This window comes from Centruroides sculpturatus, unplaced genomic scaffold (assembly GCF_000671375.1).
Source record: "Centruroides sculpturatus isolate CEXI.00-Female unplaced genomic scaffold, Cexi_2.0 scaffold669, whole genome shotgun sequence".
Taxonomy (NCBI): Eukaryota; Metazoa; Arthropoda; class Arachnida; order Scorpiones; family Buthidae; genus Centruroides; species Centruroides sculpturatus.
Genome location: NW_019384872.1, coordinates 363,431 through 387,341, shown reverse-complemented (window position 1 = coordinate 387,341; position 23,911 = coordinate 363,431). Strand labels below are relative to the sequence as shown.

Below are 23,911 nucleotides of genomic sequence, written 5' to 3'. Positions count from 1 at the left end.
TGGACATAGGCTGTATATTATTCCGTTAAACATTCATATAAATTAAAATATATAATCTAGGTTAAGGCTTTTATGTCCAACAGATGGCGCTACGAGTACGACGCCCTAAGTTTGCTTTTCTGTGAGGCATTATGCTTTTCTGTGAAAATGAACTAAAGCAGATCATCTTCTATCTATATAAATAAAAATGTAATGTTCGTTTGTTCCTACCGATTCCTTTGAAATTTTGACACAACGCTGCATTCGAATACGCACGTATTTTTATATAATATACGTGTCGAAATTCCCCCCACTGAAGGGAGATGGTTAGGATTAAGGCTTACGGTAAAGAACTCTGCTTCTATTTATACTATTTTAGATGCGGGTTTTTGCGTTTTGATTGCGTTTTAATAGGGTACGTCAAGAGAATGTACACTAAGAAGAAATTTTTCGAAAAATTTCCCCTTCATGGGGGAAGTGTTATACATTTATAATAGATACATTTTGAGCCAGAACAACGCGTGGTGGGGTCTGCTAGTATAATTATAATAAAGTTACAATAAGTTAAGTTAATATATAATTATATATACAGTACCTAATTTATATATAATTATATGTACAGACGATACTAAACTCAATTTACCCGCCTAAACTGTCCGTAGCGTGGCATTGGATGGCGGAAAGTAGTTCGGCTGCCCGATGACGTTTTACGTAATTACAAGAGTTTTTTAACGTTGTTTATGGATACCGCCACAATTTTTTTGCCGTCTTAAGACGGGTTCCTATAATTACGATTTCTAAATCGTAATTATAGGAACCCGTCTTATAGGGGGATCTACTGTAGTTCGGATAAGGCTGCACTAGCAACATTCATATCTTCGATTTTAGAAACAGCCATTTAGTTATAAATGAATCGGTCGAAAAGTCTAACGATGACGTCATTCTCGTTTAACTCGTTCGACTTTACGAACGTACAGTCGAACGAGCAGCTTCGGCCATCCTGCTTTGGCAGCAGGATGGCCGAAGCGGTAAAGTCGTACTTTGGAAGACTTTGTCTCTCCCGTCATCATGTGGACCTGGCCGAACCCATGATAGGTATGGAAAAAAAAAGCCTCTTAATGCTCACGGAGCGGAAAGACTGATTAAATAAATAAATAAATAATTTAAATTTATAAGCTTTCCGATCCGTTTCCATTAGATCAGCGGTTTAGATTTAGACCTTTTCTACAATATGCCTTCCCGATCGGGGCCTGCGTGCAATGTTGCCTCCCCAACAGACGAATAAATGTTTATTGCTCTGTATTTAGTATTTATTTGTTTTTATTACAAATTAAATAATATCGGTAAAGTTTGACTGAAAATATGAAGCACAAATACAATTGCACTACCTACCTACAGCACTTTGCACAAATAAAATGGATAGTAGTCTTATCTGTACATAGTGTACTGTACAACCAGGAATTTATTCCTTCTGAATAGTTATAATAATGTAAATTATAAAAATGTTTTCTTGATATAACTTATGTCATATTGCTGCACTTTTCTTTTCTTTATCCGTTACTATTATTGAGTTCACTTTGATCTGCAGATTATGCACTTCGCATAGTCTCTCTTCCATTAGCGGTTCATTCTAAATATCAAGACGATTGGTTTAGTTTAGTTAATAGATATTAAGTAAAATATATGGTGACAGTCCCAAAGAACGTTATTTATGCGATGAAGAAAACAAATTAAGAGAGTGATGGAAAAACATCATGTGATTGTGTAGGGCTATCACATTGTGTTTCTCCGTTTTCATCCACATACACTTACTCCTCAGTCATACACTGAATAGTACTGAATAGTACATAAATAGTCCAACTGGTGAGGCTGGTGAGGCGCGCCTCACCAGTTGGAAATCACTGCATTAGATTATGGTTGTTTTCTGCTATTGTCTTTAAAAGTAAGCCGTTAAAAAAAGCCGTTAGTCCTTAAAAGTAAACTTTATGTTGTATTAAAGAGTAACCATCTTGAGGTCAAAAGATTCACTGCTTCCTTACCTACCCACAATCAAGAGATGCCATACCACTCTTGGTGATTTGTATTACAGATTAACATCCAGACGGGAAGAAATTGCAAAGTTTTTGCAGTTTCTGTTTCATTAGTTGTTTTAAGGAAATGAAAAGTTCTCATACTAAAGAATAATTCCAAACAATTTTTAAAATATGTCTACATCCTGTAAACCAATTCTAATTAATATATGACAAATAATAGTCCAATAATCTACTCCTAATATAATGCAAATACAACATTTTTGGTAGACAATTACTACAAATTTTTTTCGCATGTAGATAAGGTATTTATCCAATTCGTTGTATATACAGTTAATTTTTCAATACGTCCATTTTCTCCACTACCTTAATCTTTAAAAAATAAAAACACTTAGTAACTTAATAGAAAATTTGTGCAATCACTTATAACTTTTTTGGAAAATCTTTATGCTTACTCAAAGTTTTTTAACTAGCCAACCTGTGATATATGAAATACATCGCACTGATTCCAATTCATTATTTATTATATTCGATTTGTTTTTTTTCTCAATAGTATTTGGCAATTCTGGTAGTTTTTTTTTTATTCATTCAAGTTTATATCTGACAAATTTAGCCCGCTCCCTGGTATCAATTAGATGAATTACAACGCGTTGCCATTTGTACGGTCACGTGTTTTGTTAAACACGTGTTTTGAACTCATGAAAACAATCTCGACAATTTTTACTAGATTTTTAAGAATGTGCACTAATGTTAGTTCTGTGTCTAATGTTGAATTAGAAAATTTGTCTAAAGAGGTATATTCGACAAATAAATTTTGCTACTTATTTACAATATTATTTATTATTAGGAACGTAAAAAAATAATTCATATTTACATTTAGGATTTAATATATAGAATACGTCAGTTAGAAACGCAAGTTACAATACTGAAGAATACTATAGCTAAGCGGTCGGGAGAAAAAGAAAAAAAGCAAAAACCATTTGATTTTACTAGGTAATAATTACTTTTTAATTAAATCTAGCCTTTCTGATAAATTTAATATGAAGTTAAATTAGCATTTACTTCAAAATATTTATAAATAAACAATAATTTGGTTTGTATATTTCATATGCCTTATATTTCAACATGTAATTGACACTTTTCCAGCATTTTAGAAATAAGTTGTTTACAAATTTCAGTAAATTATTACTTTTACTGATTGGTAAATTGATAGTTATCTTAATATTGTTAAAATGCATAGTAATTAAATATCATTAAAACTTCAGAAGACTAAAACTGGATGATTAAAGTAGAATAAACAGCAATGTTTAATCCAGCTGTTAATTAAATCATAAACATTTTTAGCTGCATTTACTAGTATTTTTCCCATTCAAAGTATAGAATAAAAAACAAAATGATTACATTACATAATGTTATGTGTAATTAAATGAAGGAATAGGAATTATTTACACACTTATATCCTTCATTTAAGGATATGTGTTTCACAGGTTGAAATGATGTTTTATTATAGCTTAGAATTTTAGGTATTGATATATAGCTAAATGATGAGATAATTTTGGTATTTGAAAAGTTATAAAGTGGAATCCACTTATTGTAATCAATTTAGGACTACTCAAAATTGATAACATTAAACAACATAATTAATTAAGTCTACAATTAGTAAAACTTCTGATTTTGTTGACTCTAACATTATAACTATAGTACTTGCTAAAGCAATTAAAAAATGTAAAACTTGATATATTAATCATAATTATTATGTTGCAAATGTCAAATTCAGCTAATATTGCTGTCAAGTGTTATGCTGGATGAGGTCAAGGCATAGCTACCCAAATAACGTTGTTGGTATATATGTCCATGTCTAGAAACTTCCTAATAATGTAACATGTTCAGTATTGCAGTTTTCTGTATATGTTTTTATTAAGGTTTAATTTTCTAGACTTTTGTTTAGTGTACTGTATATGGTATGATACCAGTGGAAGAGAGGAAGAGGACACTAGGCACAATAAATACCATATTCATTTTTCACAATTGCCTTATATCTTGGGCAAGTGGAATGTACTTGTTGATTTTTTTTTCAGTGTAATGAGCCATTTTCATGTAATGAGTGTTTGAATGGAGTTTGTTTGTTTGTTTGTTTTTGTTTAGTTATGGCAATGCAACACTCGGGCAATCTGCCTAGGAGAGATGCCTTCTCCCCTAGGCAGGTCTTTGGGAGATCTTTTTTAAGGAAAACTGGCCCTATTTAGGCATTACAGATGTCGAGAAAACCCGGAAAACTCCACATGGCTAGCCCGTCCGAGTGAAGCACAAACCCACAACCAAACTTCCAGTGTTCAGGGAACGAAGACTGCTTGACCGCTGGTGGGAATTTGGAATGGAGACAACTATGATATAAGCAATTTTATTGCATTTGTCAATGAAAGTGATGTCATTGTCTATTGTGATAAGTTGTTTCATCTGTAATAATGGCTTTGACATAATATATTTTCTGTATATTATTTTCTAATACTGACTGTTGAGTATATTTATGGTAGTGTATCTAGGTGCTTAATAATCTATTATTATTACTACTAAGTTATATGTTTTGGGACATGCTAATTTTCCAAACATTAAATGACTGATATACAGTACAGATCTGTGATTACAATAAATGGAGTCTGATGTATTTAAATTTTTTGGGTAGAAATATAAATGATGAAATTCACCTGTCACATTTCTTTTATAATTTTATGAATAGAGTAAATAATCATTTTGCTAAGTTTAAAAAGTATTACAAAGTTTCATGGTTCAAATATTTGTATATACTTTATTTTTAGAAAATTACAATAAAATTCATTTCATAATCAGTTATATTTTTTACATCATATTTTAGAATTTATTTCGTATAATTGAATTTTTATTTTATAAAATAATGTATGCTCAATTTCTATATTTTTCAGATATAAAAAAAGACATGTCTTGCTTAAATTTTTATATCTTGGTTGGGATTATAATGGTTTTGCAGGACAAGAAGAAGGTGTAAATACGATTGAAAGTGAACTGTTTAAAACCTTACAAACAACAAAATTAATTGAATCGATTAAAACAGCTAATTACAATAGATGTGGTAGAACTGACTCTGGTGTATCTGCATTTAGTCAGGTAACAGACAAAAATGCATTCGTAATATATTTATTTTCATTCATGATTCAAAGTATATTATTATTAAATAATTTTTATTTAGGTGATCTCTGTTGACTTAAGAAGTAATTTACTAGAAGGAGAAGGTGTATTTACACCAAGTGATTATAATCCAGTAAATAGAGCTAATTGTGCTAAAGAAGGTATATAAAGTAATTTTATAGTATTGTTTGTTAGAATGTCTCATTTAAAATTCTTCCTGAACTGAAAGAATGAATTTATCAAAATTTCATATTTCATTTTTTCATATTATATTATTGCTTATACTGGGTATGGCAGGAAAATAGATGATTATAAATAGATAGTTATTAACTTTTTAATATTTATTAGCAAATTTTCATATTCAAGATTTCAAACAACACAGTTTGCCATTTATGTTTGAAGATGACATCATTCAAATGATCTTCATTCATATACAGACACTCTTCACATCTTTGAAGTATGTCATGTATAGAGTGGTGCAATATATTCTTGGGTATATTATTAATTGTACGACAAATTCTTCCCTTAAGAATTTCAATATTTTGTGGATGATCTTCATAAACCACACCCTTTGTTCATAAAATATTGAAACCCTTAATTAAAGCAAAAATTTGTCGTGCAATTAATAACATACTTGAGAATATGTTGTGCTGTTCTGTACATGGCATACTTTTCAAGATGTGAAGAATGTCTTGCATGAATGAAGGTTTCTTGAATGATATCATTTTCAAACATAAATGGAATGCCTGGATGAAATATAGCAAATCAATCAAGATTAACAACAAATGCTTTATCCATTATTTCCAAAATATTATGTTTCAATTAATATTTGTAATAATTAATAATTCTTGAATGCCATTTATATCATGTGAATGTCAATTAATGCAGTTTTTATTAAATAATTAATTCAACTGTGGCATGTACCAAAAAATGGAAATACTGTAGTATCTTTTCTGTGCAAGCAGGACAAAAAAAAAGTGATTCATATAGTGATATGAAGCAATCTCAGCACCATTAACTTCTGAATGATTAATTCTGTCATTGATTGGACATGCTGTCAACTTTCTTTAACATAGGAAGTTGACCATCAGTGGCTAGCTCTCATACCTGCAGGTCATGGGAGCCTGCAGATATGAGGATAGCCTCTTTTGTGACAGCAAGGGCAAAGTTTACCTGTCCTGCATTTATCAGGTACTGTAAAAGAATTGCCTCTTCTGTGCCTAACAGGTGTAGGGATCACTTCTTTCCTTCCGGATCCACTTCAATTCTATCACGGTAAAACAAAGTCATGTGATGTCCTAATAATATTTCATACTATACAAGTAATATTGTTTTGAGTGATAGGCGAAATAAAACATGAAAATCGGACTGAGTGAAGATCTCATTATGGATTTGATTATAATTTATTCATATATACATGGAAATGAATAAATATTGTCATCATCTGAGAAGTATAAGCCACCAAGAATTTTCATAAGAGGTCCAAAAAGATAGAAATCAGATGGTAAGTCTGGACTATGCTCAGGATGATACATGCACCTGTTGCATGATAATGCAACTCCCCATACTGCATGTCAGACTTCAGACTAGCTAAAAAAGTATGGATGGAAAGTAATAGACCATCTTGTACATAGTCTGTACTTAGCACCCTGTGATTTTTACCTTTTTGGACTTCTTAAGAAACATCTTGGTGGTTTACACTTTTCAGATGATGATGAAGATGCAGTAATGGACTTGTTGAAATCATTAAGTGGAGAAATTTTTGCCCTCATCTCCCATTAGGAAAAAGTATTTAGAAAAGAATGGTGACTATGTAGAAAAATAGCTTTCAAATGGCTAATTTAATTCTTTAATATAATTTATTTAATCGTTATGAAAGATATTGTCATGATTGTCATTAAAATGATTTAAAAAGAAAGATAAAAATGTAGAGTATACTGATTGTAACAAATAAAGTCAAAACTTAATGAATTGGGATAAACAGAATTAAAATCATCAATTAATATGAGTCCATTACATTGTTACAAAATATTTTTTGAATTAAAAAATAATTTTGATCTTAACTGAATTTAATTTTATGGGATAATCTAAATTATACTGTAATTAAATGATATGAATATAAAACAATAATAAATATACTTTTATTTTTAATATGTTTCTTATTACAGAACTGCCATATTGCAAAATGTTAAATAAAAATTTACCAAAAAATATCAAAATAATATCATGGGCTCCTATCAACTGTGATATAAATGCAAGGTAATTTCATTTCATTTTTTCGTTTGTTTTTTTAAAGAAAATTTATGAAGCTATTTTTAATTTTTATTTTTGTGTTGTATAAATTTTAGTCAACTCCTGATGAGTTGATTAAAATTTAAAAAGTATATTTTAAATTATTTATTTGAAACAGATATGATACTTACCAATTAAGATAATATAATTAATTTAACTGTATTATTTTAGAATATTTTTTCTCTGAATATTTACAGATTCTGTTCAAAGAAAAAATTTCATAACTTTTTATGTAATAAATTAATAAAAAATTCCATCCTTTTCTTTTCAATTCTGCATACAATATTAATGCATTAAAAAGTTTTTATAAAAATTTATCATAATTATATGAAACGGTGTAATTTATTAATATTTTAATTATGTTTTAAAGAATTTATTTTTAAAGAAAAATCTGTTTTAAATTTTGCCATAAACTTGCAAAACAACATTCTAATCAATGTAAATTTAACATTGAACCAATTTTAAATCATTCAGTTAAGTGTTCTAGTTAATACCAACTTTAATCACAGATGCCTACCACTATCATCAATTCTTCATAGATTGGGTTACAATTAAATCACAATATAAACCTATTGTTTGGTGTCAGTAATATGTACACTGCACGAACATTTTCAGGCAATGTACACTGACACCTTGTTTCATTGATAGAACACAATCAGAAAAAAATAAAAATGTGAATGTTTCTTAAAAAAATGAATAAAATCCAATGTCTGTACTCTATCAATGAAACAAGATTCATCTGAAGCAGGACTCGGGAGGAGCCCAAAAACATTCATGCAATGTACTGTACTATTACTGACATCAGACAATAGGTTTACAGTGCAATTTATTTGTCATCCAGTGTGAGTATTCTTTTTTGTCTCATTGGGTGACAATGTTACCATTTGTCATATTTCAAGTGTTCTTGTACGCCTAATGCTCAATGCACATGTACCACTTTTCTGCATTTATTTTGTGGTTTTGCTGCAGTCAGATATTGCAGGAAACAATCACTAGAAACCACATTTTAGTGGTTCACAAATGGTCTGTATCAATGGCAGCAAATCACACCATAAAAATTTGGTACCAAAATAAATTTTGAAGAAGCAATATTATGGTTTTTATTACATCAAAGAAAACAGCATTGTCAAAACAAAATTTTTTTGGTTCATCTGATTATAGAATATAAAAACAAAGGCCAGTTTCATCTACCTTGTCATTGGTTGAGAAAGTATGAACTAAGAAGGTACTTTAATGGCATCAGATTTTATCCCATTTCAAAATAATGTAGATTACTAAGTGGGCAGATTATTGAACACAGTTCAAAATAAATTTGCTGATTATTTTCTAATTATTGAAGGCAAATTACAGTATAATAATTGCTAAAATGCTAAATGTTGAATTGTTGAATAAATTGTACTTACCACACTCATTTTTTTTTTTTTTCTTTCTTTTGAAATTTTCATAAAATTTGGAGCAAAGGTATTTCCAAGCATTTGCTTTTTCAATTCAGTTGCTATAAGCAGCACTTGTATAGTCCCAAAGACATTGTAAATTTTGAATTTCTGCTATAAACAACCCTATATTGAAAAGATTGCTCTCCATCTCTATTTCATGCTAAATATTGCATATGATTAAGTAACCAGTTTTTGCATTTACAAACATTTACATAACCAGACATCACATGCACCTGGTGAATGCGGTCAGTTTGTCGCACTGAGTGAGTTGCATTCATCCACCAATGGCGGTAATTTTGTGGGTGATACTGACTTAGCATTGCAACTGTCATTGAACACAACTTCAACATCTGAGTTTCTATTTTGCATTTTCATATTAATTTATTATTGTTCAGAAGCAACTATCACTTTGTGGTTGACATGTGGTTTTGTAGTGGTACATGTGAGTTGAGCCTTGAGATTTCTTACATTATGGACATTCTAATTGATTAAATGTTTTTCTATGTTTGTTTATGTGAAGAATTTGATTAAATTAAATGAAGATGCTTGTAATTATTAATAATTTTTAGTTTAATTCTGTCTTTGTTGTAAAATAGTTTTATTAATATTCAGTTTCAATTTTATAATTTGTTTTGCTTCAAATTAATTAAAATAATTTGAACTGATAAAATAGAATAAACATTTACTATAAGTAATAGTATTTGATCTAATTCTGTCTTTGTTGTAAAATAGTTTTATTAATATTCAGTTTCAATTTTATAATTTGTTTTGCTTCAAATTAATTAAAATAATTTGAACTGATAAAATAGAATAAACATTTACTATAAGTAATAGTATTTGATCTATGGGTATAACTATATGTGAACATTTGTCAAGATAATATATTTTTTTATATTAATGATATATATTTGAATTAATACAAATATAACACTTTTTCAACAACTCTCTTAAAAACAGTATTGCAGATTTTGAAAATGGTTTACACTAATTATTGGAAATTGTCAAAATAATTGTGTGAAAAGATCAGAAACTTCTTATTTCCAGTATTAATAATAAGAATATTTTCTTATTAGAATTTAATATATGTATATTAAGAAACTTCATTCTTTATGAATATTAAGAGATAACAGTTTTGAAAGAATTATGAATGTTGTGAATAAAGGCATTATTTTTCCAGTGTGCTTTAATTTTTTTTATAAAATTTTTAAAATGATAAATTAGTTTTTTAATTAATGAATATCTTATACGATTTATCAGTAAATTGGAATTGAAATTTCTGTTGCTATAAATTTATTTAGTATGTCAATATTATAAATACATTTTTTGAGTTTTTAAGATAAATAGAATATATTTTTAATGTTTTAAAAATAATTTAAATAAAATAAATACAATAATGTTAAGAATTAAATATATATTGAAATTAAGAGATATAGAGGTACACAGTTTTATTGAAAATTCTCTTAAATTAAGAGATGTGTTTCTTTTAATTTAGATTTTTTGATGAGCAAGGTGCTTATATATTTCTATTTACAGATACATGTTTTCAGTATTTAAAGATTTAACGTAAAGGAAACTTATTTCTTTAAATTAAACTTCTTTACATATAAAACTTATTAAATATAACATGCAAATTATTTACTTAATATATTCCTAAAACATCTGTATATGAAAAATTTCAGAAAGTTTGAGATTAGTTAGTAATAAGTTACAATATTTTGTTCAATAATTTTACAATTATCTGCAGCATATATATAATATATATGTTAAATCTTTTTTATGTAAACAAAAATAAATAAATTTAACGTAAAGTTTCCTTTATGTTAAATTTATTTATTTTTGTTTACAATCCAGTTTAAGGATATATATATATATATATACTTAAACTGGATTGTAAACAAAAATAAATAAATAAATAAATATTAATGATAGATATAATGAAAACAAAATATAAAATTAATAGGCATCAAATGAAAATAATAATTAATTAAAATTTTTAGTTTCAAAATATATCATAGATTCAACTAAGAAATTTTTAAAATTTGTTTTAACTGAAATATGGAAAAATATGTATATCATACTTTTTATTCTTTATCAATTGCATTTTTAAATTTTTTCCTGTATGAATGTTCAAGTGATAAATGTATTATTGTCACATAGAATCAATAATACATAAAATCATAAAGTTGTATCATAACTATTTAATAAAATACTTTTGTTGTTAAGTTCCATCGAGTTGTCGTCGACTCCTGGTGACTTCATGGACAAGTCTTCTCCATCTTGATCTTTCCCTTGTTGTCTCTCGTAGCTCATCCAGCTTCATTTCTGTGACTTTTTCTATTTCTTCTATCCATCTTATCCGTTGCCTTCCCCTCTTCCTTCTACCTTCCACTTTTCCCAGCATAATAGTCTTCTCTAGGGAAACTTCTTTACGCATCACATGTCCAAAGTAGGTCAATTTTTGTTTTAAGATTCTTGACTCTAAGGAGAAGCTTGGCTTAATTTTTTCTAAAATTGAGATATTTGTTTTCTTTTCTGTCCATGGAACTCTAAGTAATCTTCTCCATACCCATAATTCGAATGCATCTATCATTTTTCTTTCCTTTTTCCTTAGAGTCCAGCTTTCACAGCCATATAATGTTACAGGGAAAACCATTGCTTCTACAATTCTTTTCTTAGTATGAATGGAAATGTCTTTATCTTTCATTATCTTGGTGAGATTTGCCATGGCTGTTCTGCCAAGATTAATTCTCCTCCTGATTTCTCCTTCACAACTTCCATTCCTTTCTATCTTTGAGCCCAAAAGTATGTAACTTTCTACCACTTCAATTCTTTCACCATCCACAATGAAATCTTTTAACTCTTTAGTTGACATTACTTTAGTTTTCTTTACATTTAGCTTCAAACCAAATTTAGCACTTTCTTCTTTTACCCTTATGATAATTTTTTCTAAATCTGCTTTGCTTTCTGTCAAAAGGGTGGTATCATCTGCATATCTTATATTATTAATAGTTTCGCCTCCAATCTTGATACCAATGGACTCTTCATTTGTAGTAACCATTCTCATGATATATTCAGTATATAAGTTAAACAGATATGGAGACAAAATGCAGCCTTGTCGCACCCCTTTCTCAATTTTAAAGCATTCAGTTTCTCCGTATAGAGTTCTTACTTTTGCTTCTTGTTCATTGTAAAGACTCATCAATAAAGATATAAGGTGTTCAGGAATTCCCATGCTCCTGAGTACTTTCCATAACTTGGAGTGATCCACACAATCGAAGGCTTTACTATAGTCTATAAAACAAAAGAAGGCGTCCTTCTGGTACTCTTTTGCCTTTTCTAGAATCCATCTGATGTTGCTAATTTGATCGCGAGTTCCTCTTCCCTTTCTAAATCCAGCCTGTTCCAGTGGCAATTCTCTTTCTAAATATGGCTCAATTCTCTTCTGTATTATTTTTAACAGAATCTTACTTGCATGGGGAATTAGTGCGATTGTTCTATAGTTGGAACATTCTCTTGCATTGCCATTTTTTGGGATTGGTATAAAAATGGATTGCTTCCACTCCTTTGGCCAAACCTTCTTTTCCCATATTTGTTGGCATAGCTTTGTTAGTATTCTAATTCCTTCCTCTCCAGCTGCTTTGAGCAGTTCCACTGGAATTCCGTCAGTTCCTGCTGCTTTCCCAATTGAAATTTGGTTGATTGCCCATTCCACTTCTTCCTTCAAAATTGATGGTTCCAAAGTAAAATGTCTTCCTTCAATTATTTCTTCTATATTATTATCTGCTTTATAAAGCTGTTCTGTATATTCTTTCCATCTTCTCTTTATTTCACTTTCTTCCATTAGATCTTTTCCATGTGTGTTCTTTAAAATACCAAGCCTAGGGGTAAATTTTCCAACGACCTCTTTAATTGTTTTGAAGAGATCCCTTGTACGTCCTTTTGCATTATTTAATTCAACTTCTTTGCATTTATTATTAAAATATTCTTCTTTATCCTTCCTAGCCTGTCTTTGGAACTCTGCAGTTAATTTTTTAATTGTTTGACGATCTCCTATAATTTTCATTTGTCTCCGAGTGTTTGCAATTTCTAAAGATTTTTGTGACAGCCAAGGCATTTTCTTATTTTCCTTCTTCTTCTTTCCTATGCATTTATCAGCAGTATGTTTAATGGTGTTTTTTAAAGACTCCCATACTTCATCAGGTTCCTTTCCTGATGTATTAATTGTTTTGAGACCTTTTTTTATTTCTGAGATGTAAGATGGGGTGATATCTGTAGCATAACGTCCCATAACATCCCATTAATTCACTTCCTTTTTTCTTAGCTTTCAAATGGAATGATATTTTTGATATAAGGAGTTCATGATCAGTCCCACAGTCAGCACCCGGTCTGGTACATGCTGATTTGATTGCATTCCTCCATCTCTTGCTACCTATTATATAATCAATCTGATTTTTATAATTTCCATCATGTATATAGTCTTAGTTTATGTAATTGGAAATATGTATTTGCAATAAAGAGGTTATTTGAATACTAGTTAATACTAGTTAATGATATAAAGTAGAATGTTTTGTAAATGAATCATTCATCCATAATTTCTTAGGTAGAAAGATCCTGTTTATATATTTTTTATTTGTAATCTTAAATAATCATTTTAAATTTTAAATTATGTGTTTATTTATATAAATAATAATATTTTATATAGATTTGATTGCAGTTCAAGAACTTACAAATATTATTTTATTAAAGGAAATCTTGATATAAAGGTTGGTTTAATGAAAAATATAAATTTTTAAGTAAATTGTACCTTAACCATGTCAATTAATTTGTAAGAATAATTTATAAGCCTTAACTCTATTATAGGCTATGGAAGAAGCATCAAAATATTTTATTGGAGAACATGATTTTAGAAACATATGCAAAATGAATATAAAAAATTTCATTACTAATTACAAGAGAACTATTCTTGATGTTAGTATTTCTCCAATTGGATCAAGGTTAGTAATTATAATTTTATTGATTTTAAATTATTTGTAAATAATTTTAAAGATATTTTTAAGAAATTTTAGTTTATGATATTAATATGAATATTGTATAAAATATATTTTTATATTAATTCAGCTGATATTGATTAAGAAATAAACTTTTGATATCTCAAAAATAAAGAAAAATTTTTATAGAGAATTTTAGACTTATTTTTGATGCTAGAATTCATCCCTAAAATATTGGTACCAAGTTCATTGCAAAACAAAATAATTTCCGATTTTATTAATATTTTATAAAATTTAAGAAAATTATTAAGGGATAAATTTAATAAATATATACTTTTGAACATGTATTATACAGGATTTGTTAATGAATAATAAATAAATAATTGCTGTTTTATTTTTGTCAAATTCATGTATATTTATGGTTATAGATTAATAACAGAATAAACTACTTTAATTTAATAAAACATTTTATTTTTAGTTTTAATAATTTGACAATTATAAAAAATATATAACTGTTAATTAGAAAAAATAAATAATTAAAAAGTTGAGAAGCAATAGCAATGTGCATAATAAGTCAAAAGCTGTTTTATTTTGTCAATATGCCATACTATAAAGGATGTGAGGGTCAGGGAATTTGTACAAAGTCGGTCAGGGAAAGTCATGGAACTTAAAATAAAAATTTGAGTGGGAACTCTGTAAAGAGGGTCAATGAGGAACATATTGCCCAAAATGCATATCCTCCAGAATTAATAAAGCCATATATCTATCTTTGTTGTGTGTTTCTATGTGATTCATTCTCTCAAACAATCGTATGTTACTCTTAACAACAGTCTTTGATTTTTGTTGAAAGTCTGTCATTATTTTTTTAAATATCTAAACAACAAGAATTGAATGTATAAGTTATATTAATAAGAATTGAATGTGAAGTTTGTCTTGATATAGATGATTACTATTGAAATCAATTGAAGAAGAAAAAGATTTTATGAATTCAAAATTTTCACTTGTGAAAATATGAAGTCAAAGTGTTTGTTCCGAAATGTTTATAACAAGGCTAATTTAATGAGTAATTGATATGTTAAATTAATGTATTTTAATTTTTTTAGTCTGTATCTCAGAAGAATTTAAAGTACAGAGTATAATTTAAAACTTTATTATAATGTGTACTTTCAGAATTTTTATAATAATTTTATTAACCTATTAATTAATAGTTCTGAAGGAAGTTATCAAGTTTATGAATTAACTGTTAAAGGATATGCTTTCTTGTGGCATCAGATTCGTTATATGGCAGCAGTTTTATTTTTAGTTGGTCAAGGCAAAGAAGCACCACAGGTAATTTCATTCATTTAATGATGTTATATTGCATTCTTTTTATATATGTAAACTATTTAATTAAATATTTTCAGATAGTTAAAGAACTTTTGGATGTTGAAAAATATCCTAGAAAACCTCAATATGCCATGGCAATAGGTAAATAAAAAAAATTCTATTTTAAATGAATGCTAAAAAATCATTTTAATGAACTAATAATATGAAAAACTTTAAAAAACAGTTTACTTCTAGTTTTTATTTTTGGTTAAATTAAATAAAAACTTTTCCTTAATAATAAAAAATAATAAACATTCACAAAAATAAATTTATTTTTAAAGTGATAACTTGTTTAATGATTTATTTTATAAATGTATCATTAAAATCTTATTAATAATCTAAAATACAGTCGACCCCCCTATAACACGGTAGATACATTCCGTTCTTTATGAATCGATTTTGTACGAGTCCTTGCCAATCACAGCCCAGCACGTATGCACTGTACGTACTACGGCTGTTTGAAAGGTTTTCTTCCATAAAATTCGATTCCTAGACTAATTCGACTTAAAATTTCCAAAACAAGTATAATTTTTTGGGAACAATCCGTATAAACTATGCTATAAACAAAAAATTGTAGGATTACTTACTGAGTGTGCACTGTTTGACGTCACCATTGCTTAAGCTTGTTTTCGTCGTGGAACAGCGCACCAAACGGCGGCCGCGATTTCTGATAAGTTATTTTTCTGCAAAAACTTCATTGAACTTTGGAGACGTCATTAATATAAGTAATTTTTATGGCCATTGAATAAGAAATGTTTCTTTCACAAGAAATGTATAAAATTAGTGTTGTATTAGACTTACGATACCTAATTTACATACTGTACAGACTATAGTAAACTCAACTTACTCGCCTAAACTCTCCGTAGTGCTGTGGTGCTGGACGGTGGAAAGTATATATATAATTATAATAAAGTTACAATAAATTAAGTTAATACATAATTATATGTACAGTACCTGATTTATACATAATTTATATATAATACTGTACAGATGATAGTAAACTCAATTTACCCACNCGGCGGAAAGTATATATATAATTATAATAAAGTTACAATAAATTAAGTTAATACATAATTATATGTACAGTACCTGATTTATACATAATTTATATATAATACTGTACAGATGATAGTAAACTCAATTTACCCACCTAAACTCTTCATAGTGTGGCGCTGGATGGCGGAAAGTAGTTCGGCTGTCCGATGACGTTTTATCGAATTATATTCAGAGGAAGTTGCAGTGAAATGTTGAAGTTCCTGAGAAATTGAAAGTTAGTCAGAAGATGATTGCTTCGGGAGCAAACCCAATTGGCCATCAATTTTTCTATATAAGGTGGACATTACCTTCACTCTGGGCTTTTATAGTCTAATAGCCATCTTGCCTAGTCCTGCTAATAGACAACTCATCGTGGTCTCAGTTAAGAAGTTCCTAGCCCATAGAGGTAGCTTGTCTCTAAATCAAAAAATATGCAACTCCCGAGAAATAGAAGAAAAGATTCTCAACAAGTGGTATACTTATCTACATAAGCTCTCTCATTCAGCGCCATAGCCTAAGGTCTTAGCCAATAATCAGATTTGTAGCAGTTGAGGTTTATGTATATGTAGCATTTATTGTACAGTTTTATTGTATACTCAATATTCTATATATATATAAAGATTAGAGATACAATATATATATATGATTTTAGATATACAGTGTATATATATATATACTTTGTATCTTTAATCCAGAATATGTATAAATAAATATTTAGCTTATTTCGTGCGCCAACATGTCTCCTCCTCTACTCAACGATACAACATGACCCTCCGTATTTAATATCATCCACCCAAATTTGCCACTCAGATTCAGGTTAAAGATAAACCAATCATAGTAATTTGCAAGTTAGGATGCAACTGTTATTTATCCTAACTGGTGTCATGACCTGACATAGACAGAGATTTCACGATCTCACAGTCTTCTTTAAATTAAGTAAATAATAAAGCCATCTTAGACAAGTGTGCGGAGTCCTAACAACCCTGATCTCACATCTGTAAAGTTTGGTTGATTAAGAACCTATAAATGTTCCAATAATTTTCACCTTGTTCAACATTTGAATGTGATCACTTGAACAGATGCTTCACATCTAATGACAAGAAAAACATACAATCATTGTTGGTTAAAACAGCAGTGATAGAAATTCTATACTGAAGAAATGCATAAATTCATTTAACATAATGACAAAAATAAGAATTTTTTGATCACTGTGTTAAAAATACTATTTTTATTATAATTAAAAAAAATTCAAATATAGCAATTTGAGAGTTTCTTAATGTGCTATATCAATATATGTAATTTTGTGTTTTATAGACATTCCACTAGTCTTCTTTGATTGTGAATTTGGAGATGTTAACTGGCAGTATGATAAAGAAAATATAGAGAAAATAATTTTTCGTCTACAGAAATCTTGGACAGAGCATACAATTAAGTAAGTTTTTTATTGTATGCATTAAATTAAAATATAAAAGTTAATATTGTGCAATGATGTGGACTATTGATTCTTAATTTGAGTTCTGCAGTTCTATGTAGACTTATTCAGGATCTGCAAATGCCTTAAAATTTTTTGCCAATCTTACTAAAATTAAATAATAAATAAACAAATAAACATGCCTGCAATTTTAATATAGACTCACAGCTTGTAAGGAGTATGCATCTCCATTAATACCATAATGTTCAGAAATCAAAGTGTACTTAAATTAATTTAAAAGATTCCCTTGTTTTATTGTTTATTTGTATATAGGCATATGCATATTCATATTCATATTCATATACAGTGAAAACTGCTTAGCCGACCACCTGCATTTGACGGACACCTGTCAAAATGGGCAAAAATTTCTGGCACGGAATAGTTTATCCATAGAGTCTTCGTATAAGTTACCTGTATTAAATGACCACCTATGTAACGCGACCACGGGCATCGATTTTTGGTCCGAAACAACATACAACACCTGTAATAAATGGCCACTTTTGCGAATGTATCTGGTCTAAACTATTGTAAGAACCCATCTCAACAACGTTTCCACCTACTAATATAATGAATTAGTCTAAACTCTCATTCGAACCCATCCCGAGCACTTCTCTCACCCTTGAAATTAGGTACAAGGGTTAATAAATTAGTCTAGCAACAAAGGAAATTCGTTTCAATTTGTTGGAAAATGTCCAAAATGCAAAGTGCTGTCGTTAGAAGATTGTATTAAAGTTATCACAACAGCAATTAGCGGCGAAGTTTAACTGTGGGAAAACAAAATTTATTTTACCCTAGACCTACAGTATTTTCCTTGGGGGTGTAAAATATTGTACACGATACAATTAATTAATCGGCTGATCTCATCATTTGATAAAATCTATTTTTATTTATTTATTTTGAAGCTCATATACAGTACATGTGCGATAAATAGTTTCTGTATCAACCTACCTTATTTCCACGATATTTTTAGAAAAATAATATCCACGTAAGTTTCGCATGCAAAATATTCAAAAAACAATAAACGCATTAATGCAAAAATCAGTTTTACTTCCTTTTTCGATTCCGCGATTGTAATGAAATCGTATGATGAGAAAAAATAATAATATTGTTTTATTATTAATTAATAATTTTTCTTATTGTACTTAATTAATTAAGAAAATATTAAATATTAAAAAAATACAGTATTTTTAAAGTTAAAATAAGATTAAACTAACAAAAAGCAAAGTGATAGAAAGATAGGACGCGGTTTTATATTGATGACATAATACACGTAACTGAGAAGCGAATGAAAAGAACCAAGTCGAATTAATTAAATCGGAAAAAAGAAAGTGTGCATTATAATCAAGAAAATGTGAGTATTGTATTAATCTTTAAAATATTGGTATTAAATCTGTCTTATAATATCATGACGACTCCTGTAAATCGGGTATCCGATAAGAATAAAATACAATACCAATATAGCCCTATTGTTGAAAAAATTTGCTTATTTTTGCTCGCCTTGAGTTTTGCTTAGTAGAAATGGCTAAAAAGTGCGCAAAATATGTATGGAAATACAGTATTACAGCACCACCTGTATTGGACGACCACCTGTCTAAAAGACCACTTTTTGAAGGAACCGTGGGTGGTCGCCATAGGACAGGTTTTACTGTATTTGATTGTTCATACAGTTGACAGTTGTGAAAGAGACGGCCTTATCAATACATATAGCCCGAAGAAGAAGGGGGAGGAGGAGGAGAGGAATGGGGGAAGAGATTGTTCATACAGGAGGTCATTCACATTTGGAAAACAGATTGCTTGCTAAATCTTAAACATAATGAGCAATTATTTATTGTGACATCATCACAATGCCAGGCTGAAATTTTAAATCATATTTTTTAAATTTATTTAATTTAAAAATATATTCACTCCACCTCAAATTAATAGTGTCTTGCCCCTGTACGTCATACTTTTCTTGTTAGCAACAGAGTCATGCCATCATCTTAACACCTTACAGGGGAAAATTTTTTAATTGAAATAACGTGACTTCCAGTTTGCATCAGATACAGTTAATCAGGCCTCCTGCCTTTAAGCTTTCCATATTTGGTCTTGGATTTCATATATCTAATTCTGTTCTCAAGATTAAGGAAAGACAGATGGATGACAGTGGGAATTTATAGGTTTACAATTTTTTCAAATTGCAGCCCAAAAATACAGAAAATATTGATGAAGATTCAATGATGTGACAGGCATTAACAGTGCCCCCAGGTTAGGATCTGACTCATCTGCGGATTATGGCCCACAGGAACTATTTGTGCAGCATAACCCAAGTCTGCCTACTGCAAATGGATGTGTATGCAGACTCAAGATAAGAACACAGAGAAAGAAATTGAGTGTCTCTCAATTTCCTCAGTAGCCCAGAAATGATTCACTCTGATACTAATCTAACATTAAAACAGCAAAGATTTATTTAAACTTCAACTATTGACAAATACAACCATAAACTATTAAAGAACAATTAAACCTATCCCAATGCACCTAATTCCAAAAGAGAGAGGTTACAATCAAATCACACATGGATAATTTTCTTCAATCAAATTTCATGAGAGAGGGCATCTGAAATGGTAAGTTCCTTTTTTTCATGCAAGAGAGTCTTTGTAACACGCTGTAGATTGATTTTCCTTGGCAGGGGATGTGACATTTCTGGAACAATTTGGGGAGCTGAAGTGGCAGGGATTTCTTGCACAGGGCAGTGGTAGAACAGATTCAGCAAATAAACAATAACCAGACTCAAATTATCTGACCTTCTCTCACCTTCCTTTTTTTTTCGGTCCCTTTTTCCCACACATCTGGGTTTGTCCAAATTTGATAAAATTGGGTAGGGAGCAATATTATTATCCAATCCAATATTTTTTTGCCAAACTTCTCTGGGTGAGTGAGTATTCATTCCAGGAAGATGTGTCAGTTGGAAAGAAAGTGTTAAGTGTTATCAGAGTTAAATCTTATGAACTTTCCTGTTTAAATTTGCAATCTCTGGCTTAGTTTAACTGTACCAAAAACTTCAGAATAGGGGGCATTAAAGAGAATTAAAAGAAATATTTTAATTCTCTTTAACGCCTCCTAGTCTGAAGTTTTTGATTTAGTTAACTGTTGGCGTGACATCCAAGCCAAGTATTTAATACATCTAACAAGATTAGTTTAACTTTTTTACAAATATTGAAATGACAGCTCTGTACTCTCACAATGACCGTAACAGAAAGTAATGCTGTTGGTAAATAAAAGATGACATTTCATGAATACAATAATAGCCATTTTTCAATAGAATTTACATGTATTAGTTTAGAACATAAAACAAATACAGTATACAGTATATTATATAACAAAATGACAAAATTTTGTAACAACATACTCACAAAATAAAACCATGAAACCATTGAAATTATAAAAACGTATTAAAGCCAGATGATCTGCCTAATTATAGCCTGATAATTTGACAGATCATCTGGCTTTAATCAAAAATTGGATTTATGAAGTTATTTACATATAAAAATATTTTAAACGTTGATGTTTTATTTCAGCTTGTCATTTAAACCATAATTCCAATTTTGCATCTTTTTTCAAAATTGCTAGGGGATCTTTCACATGTATCGTAATGGAGATCAGAAAAAGATAAAAGATTAAAAAGCACTGATAAAGACAATTATAAAAAGATAAATTATAAAACTAACAGTTTAGAAAAGAATGAATAAAATTTTATTTCAATCAATTTTGCCTAGTTGATAAATGTGATTGATTTATTACTTAAATATATTTTATAATATTTATTATAACATTATCACAAATCTCTGTGAAAGCATTTATTTATATATATAATAAATAATTTTTTCAGGAGTACTATTGTTAAAAGAATGATAGAATCATTAGAAAGTAAATTAAATATGCATGTTGAATTTAATACTGGATCTTTAATATCAGGAACATCATCAAAAACTTATACACCATTATTGAAAAGAAATTTTGAAGGTAAATATATTTACTATGTTCTATTTTCCATAAAAATGTTTATATCTGTCAAAAATTAGTTGTGTATTCATTCAGTTCATTGTACCGTACATAAATTAATGAGTATTAATAATGTTTTTGTAATATTAATTAAATAATTATATTTAACTATTTGCAACAAATTAAATATTTATTATCTAAAATAGAAATGTTTAGGATTTAGAAATTGAAATTTTTTAAACTGTTTTGAGTTTATCATATGTTACAAAATTTTTTAAAATTTTTTTTATTAAAAATGTAAAATAAATAATTAAAATATGATTTTAAAAACTTTATTAATAAATACTATATTTTTTAAAAATATTCTTTAAAAAATATTTAATCTATTGCAAATTTAAAATACTAAAAATATTGATTATTGAACACAAGACTGTGTTATTAATTAAACACTTGGCATTTTTCCTCTTTATTCAGTTGATACGGGTACTTTTACACGTTTCGGGCGCTTGGCCCCTCATCAGTCAACATTAAACATGCAATGTATGCAATGACACTTATACAGCACAAGTTTCATTCTCCTTACTGGGAGGATAACAAGAACTTATGCTGTATAAGTGTCATTGCATACATTGCATGTTTAATGTTGACTGATGAGGGGCCAAGCGCCCGAAACATGTAAAAGTACTCGTATCAACTGAATAAAGAGGAAAAACGCCAAGTGTTTAATTAATAACACAGTCTTGTGTTGAATAGTCAATAAATATGGAAACACGGTTTCAGAAAACAAAACAAATACTAAAAATAAAATTTATAACTTTATATTAATATACACATCTCATGACCTGCTTTAGGCATTATACATTTTCTATGACTTTATTAACATAAAAAATTTCTTGAATATATATACAGTTGCATCTCCATAGTTGAAAATATAAATAATTCATTACAGAAAATTTGTTAAAAGATGACCTCAGAGCAAGAATGATCCTTGTCAGTAAATTCTAATTATGAGATAATTAACAAAAACTGTTACACAATATTTCCCATGTTTTTTTTTGTTTTTTTTTTTTGCCTATGATGTAACAACAAATTTGACTTGGATCTGTATTGCATTAGATAAAGTAGTTGTTTTTAAGCGTCACATGCTAAGACTATAACACCAAAAATTGAATTTGGATCACTTTTGCTCTGAGATCACAAAATAGAAAAGTCACTGATAGTAAAAAAACAAACTTTTATACTAAATTGTAATGATATTTTTATTTTCCATGAAAGTTTCCTTGTATGATTTACAGCGATGTTTAGATTAATGAATTTATTGCAATGAACTTGCTTTACACTACAGAATATATGCTTGTATTGTCAGGGCCGTGCTGTGCTATGATGGAGAGATGTGACCACATCAGGCAGCACCGTAATGGGGTGGCATAAGCAGCATTTCGAAGACTTGCATCATACTGAGAAAATCTACCGCACGGCCCTGTGTATTGTACAATACACTGTTTAATCTATATATATAAAAATGAATGTATATGTGTCTGTCCTTCATGCATTACCACACCATTTATCCGATTGCCGTGAAACTTTGGGAAGTTGTTTAATATACTCCTTTGAAGGTTTCTGGCATAGTACGATTGCCATGAAACTTTGCAAACTTTTTTAATACACTCCCGCGAAGGTTTCTGGCATAGTACATTTATCCTACGATAGATGGCACGCATTATACGAGCATTTTACTATGTGTTCGATTGATTTCAAATTGTGAAGACCATTTCCCACCTCCAAAAAATATCTCTATATATGCATTGTGAACTGTTATTTACGATATTTGTAATAATTTTTGTTTAATCACTTTATTTCAATTTTTTTTTTTTTTTTGCTAATTATGTATTTGCTCGAACTTTGTTAAAACCTTAACTGTATCCCGAACAACAGCCAAAGTTGTAGGAGAAAATTTGCCTATTTTATCGATCTAGGGATCCCCTTTTCCAAATTTTAATATCGACTCAAAATAATTTAAAAAGACAAATTACAATAAAACGGTTTATTATCCAACTATCAGAAATTTCACAGCATGCCAAGGAAGAGAGGAAGGAGCAATTAAATAATTAAAATTATAAAGGATTAAAAATATATATATATAAATGGGGAATATCACACTTCTGACAATCGCTG

General features: G+C 29.0%; 1 protein-coding gene across 1 annotated transcript in view; it reads left to right on the top strand.

Moving 5' to 3' along the window:
• Positions 1–2,681: 2,681 nt before the first annotated feature.
• The window catches only part of LOC111630906 (tRNA pseudouridine(38/39) synthase-like), a 33,101-nt gene continuing 11,871 nt past the window's right edge, over positions 2,682–23,911 (top strand). The window contains exons 1-11 of the mRNA XM_023375066.1: positions 2,682–2,803; positions 2,890–3,002; positions 4,949–5,150; positions 5,233–5,332; positions 7,340–7,430; positions 13,602–13,662; positions 13,760–13,893; positions 15,096–15,216; positions 15,291–15,354; positions 17,602–17,719; positions 21,624–21,757. Of these exons, the coding sequence (XP_023230834.1) occupies positions 2,708–2,803; positions 2,890–3,002; positions 4,949–5,150; positions 5,233–5,332; positions 7,340–7,430; positions 13,602–13,662; positions 13,760–13,893; positions 15,096–15,216; positions 15,291–15,354; positions 17,602–17,719; positions 21,624–21,757 (1,234 nt within the window). The 5' untranslated portion in view covers positions 2,682–2,707. The remainder of the gene's footprint in view (positions 2,804–2,889; positions 3,003–4,948; positions 5,151–5,232; positions 5,333–7,339; positions 7,431–13,601; positions 13,663–13,759; positions 13,894–15,095; positions 15,217–15,290; positions 15,355–17,601; positions 17,720–21,623; positions 21,758–23,911) is intronic.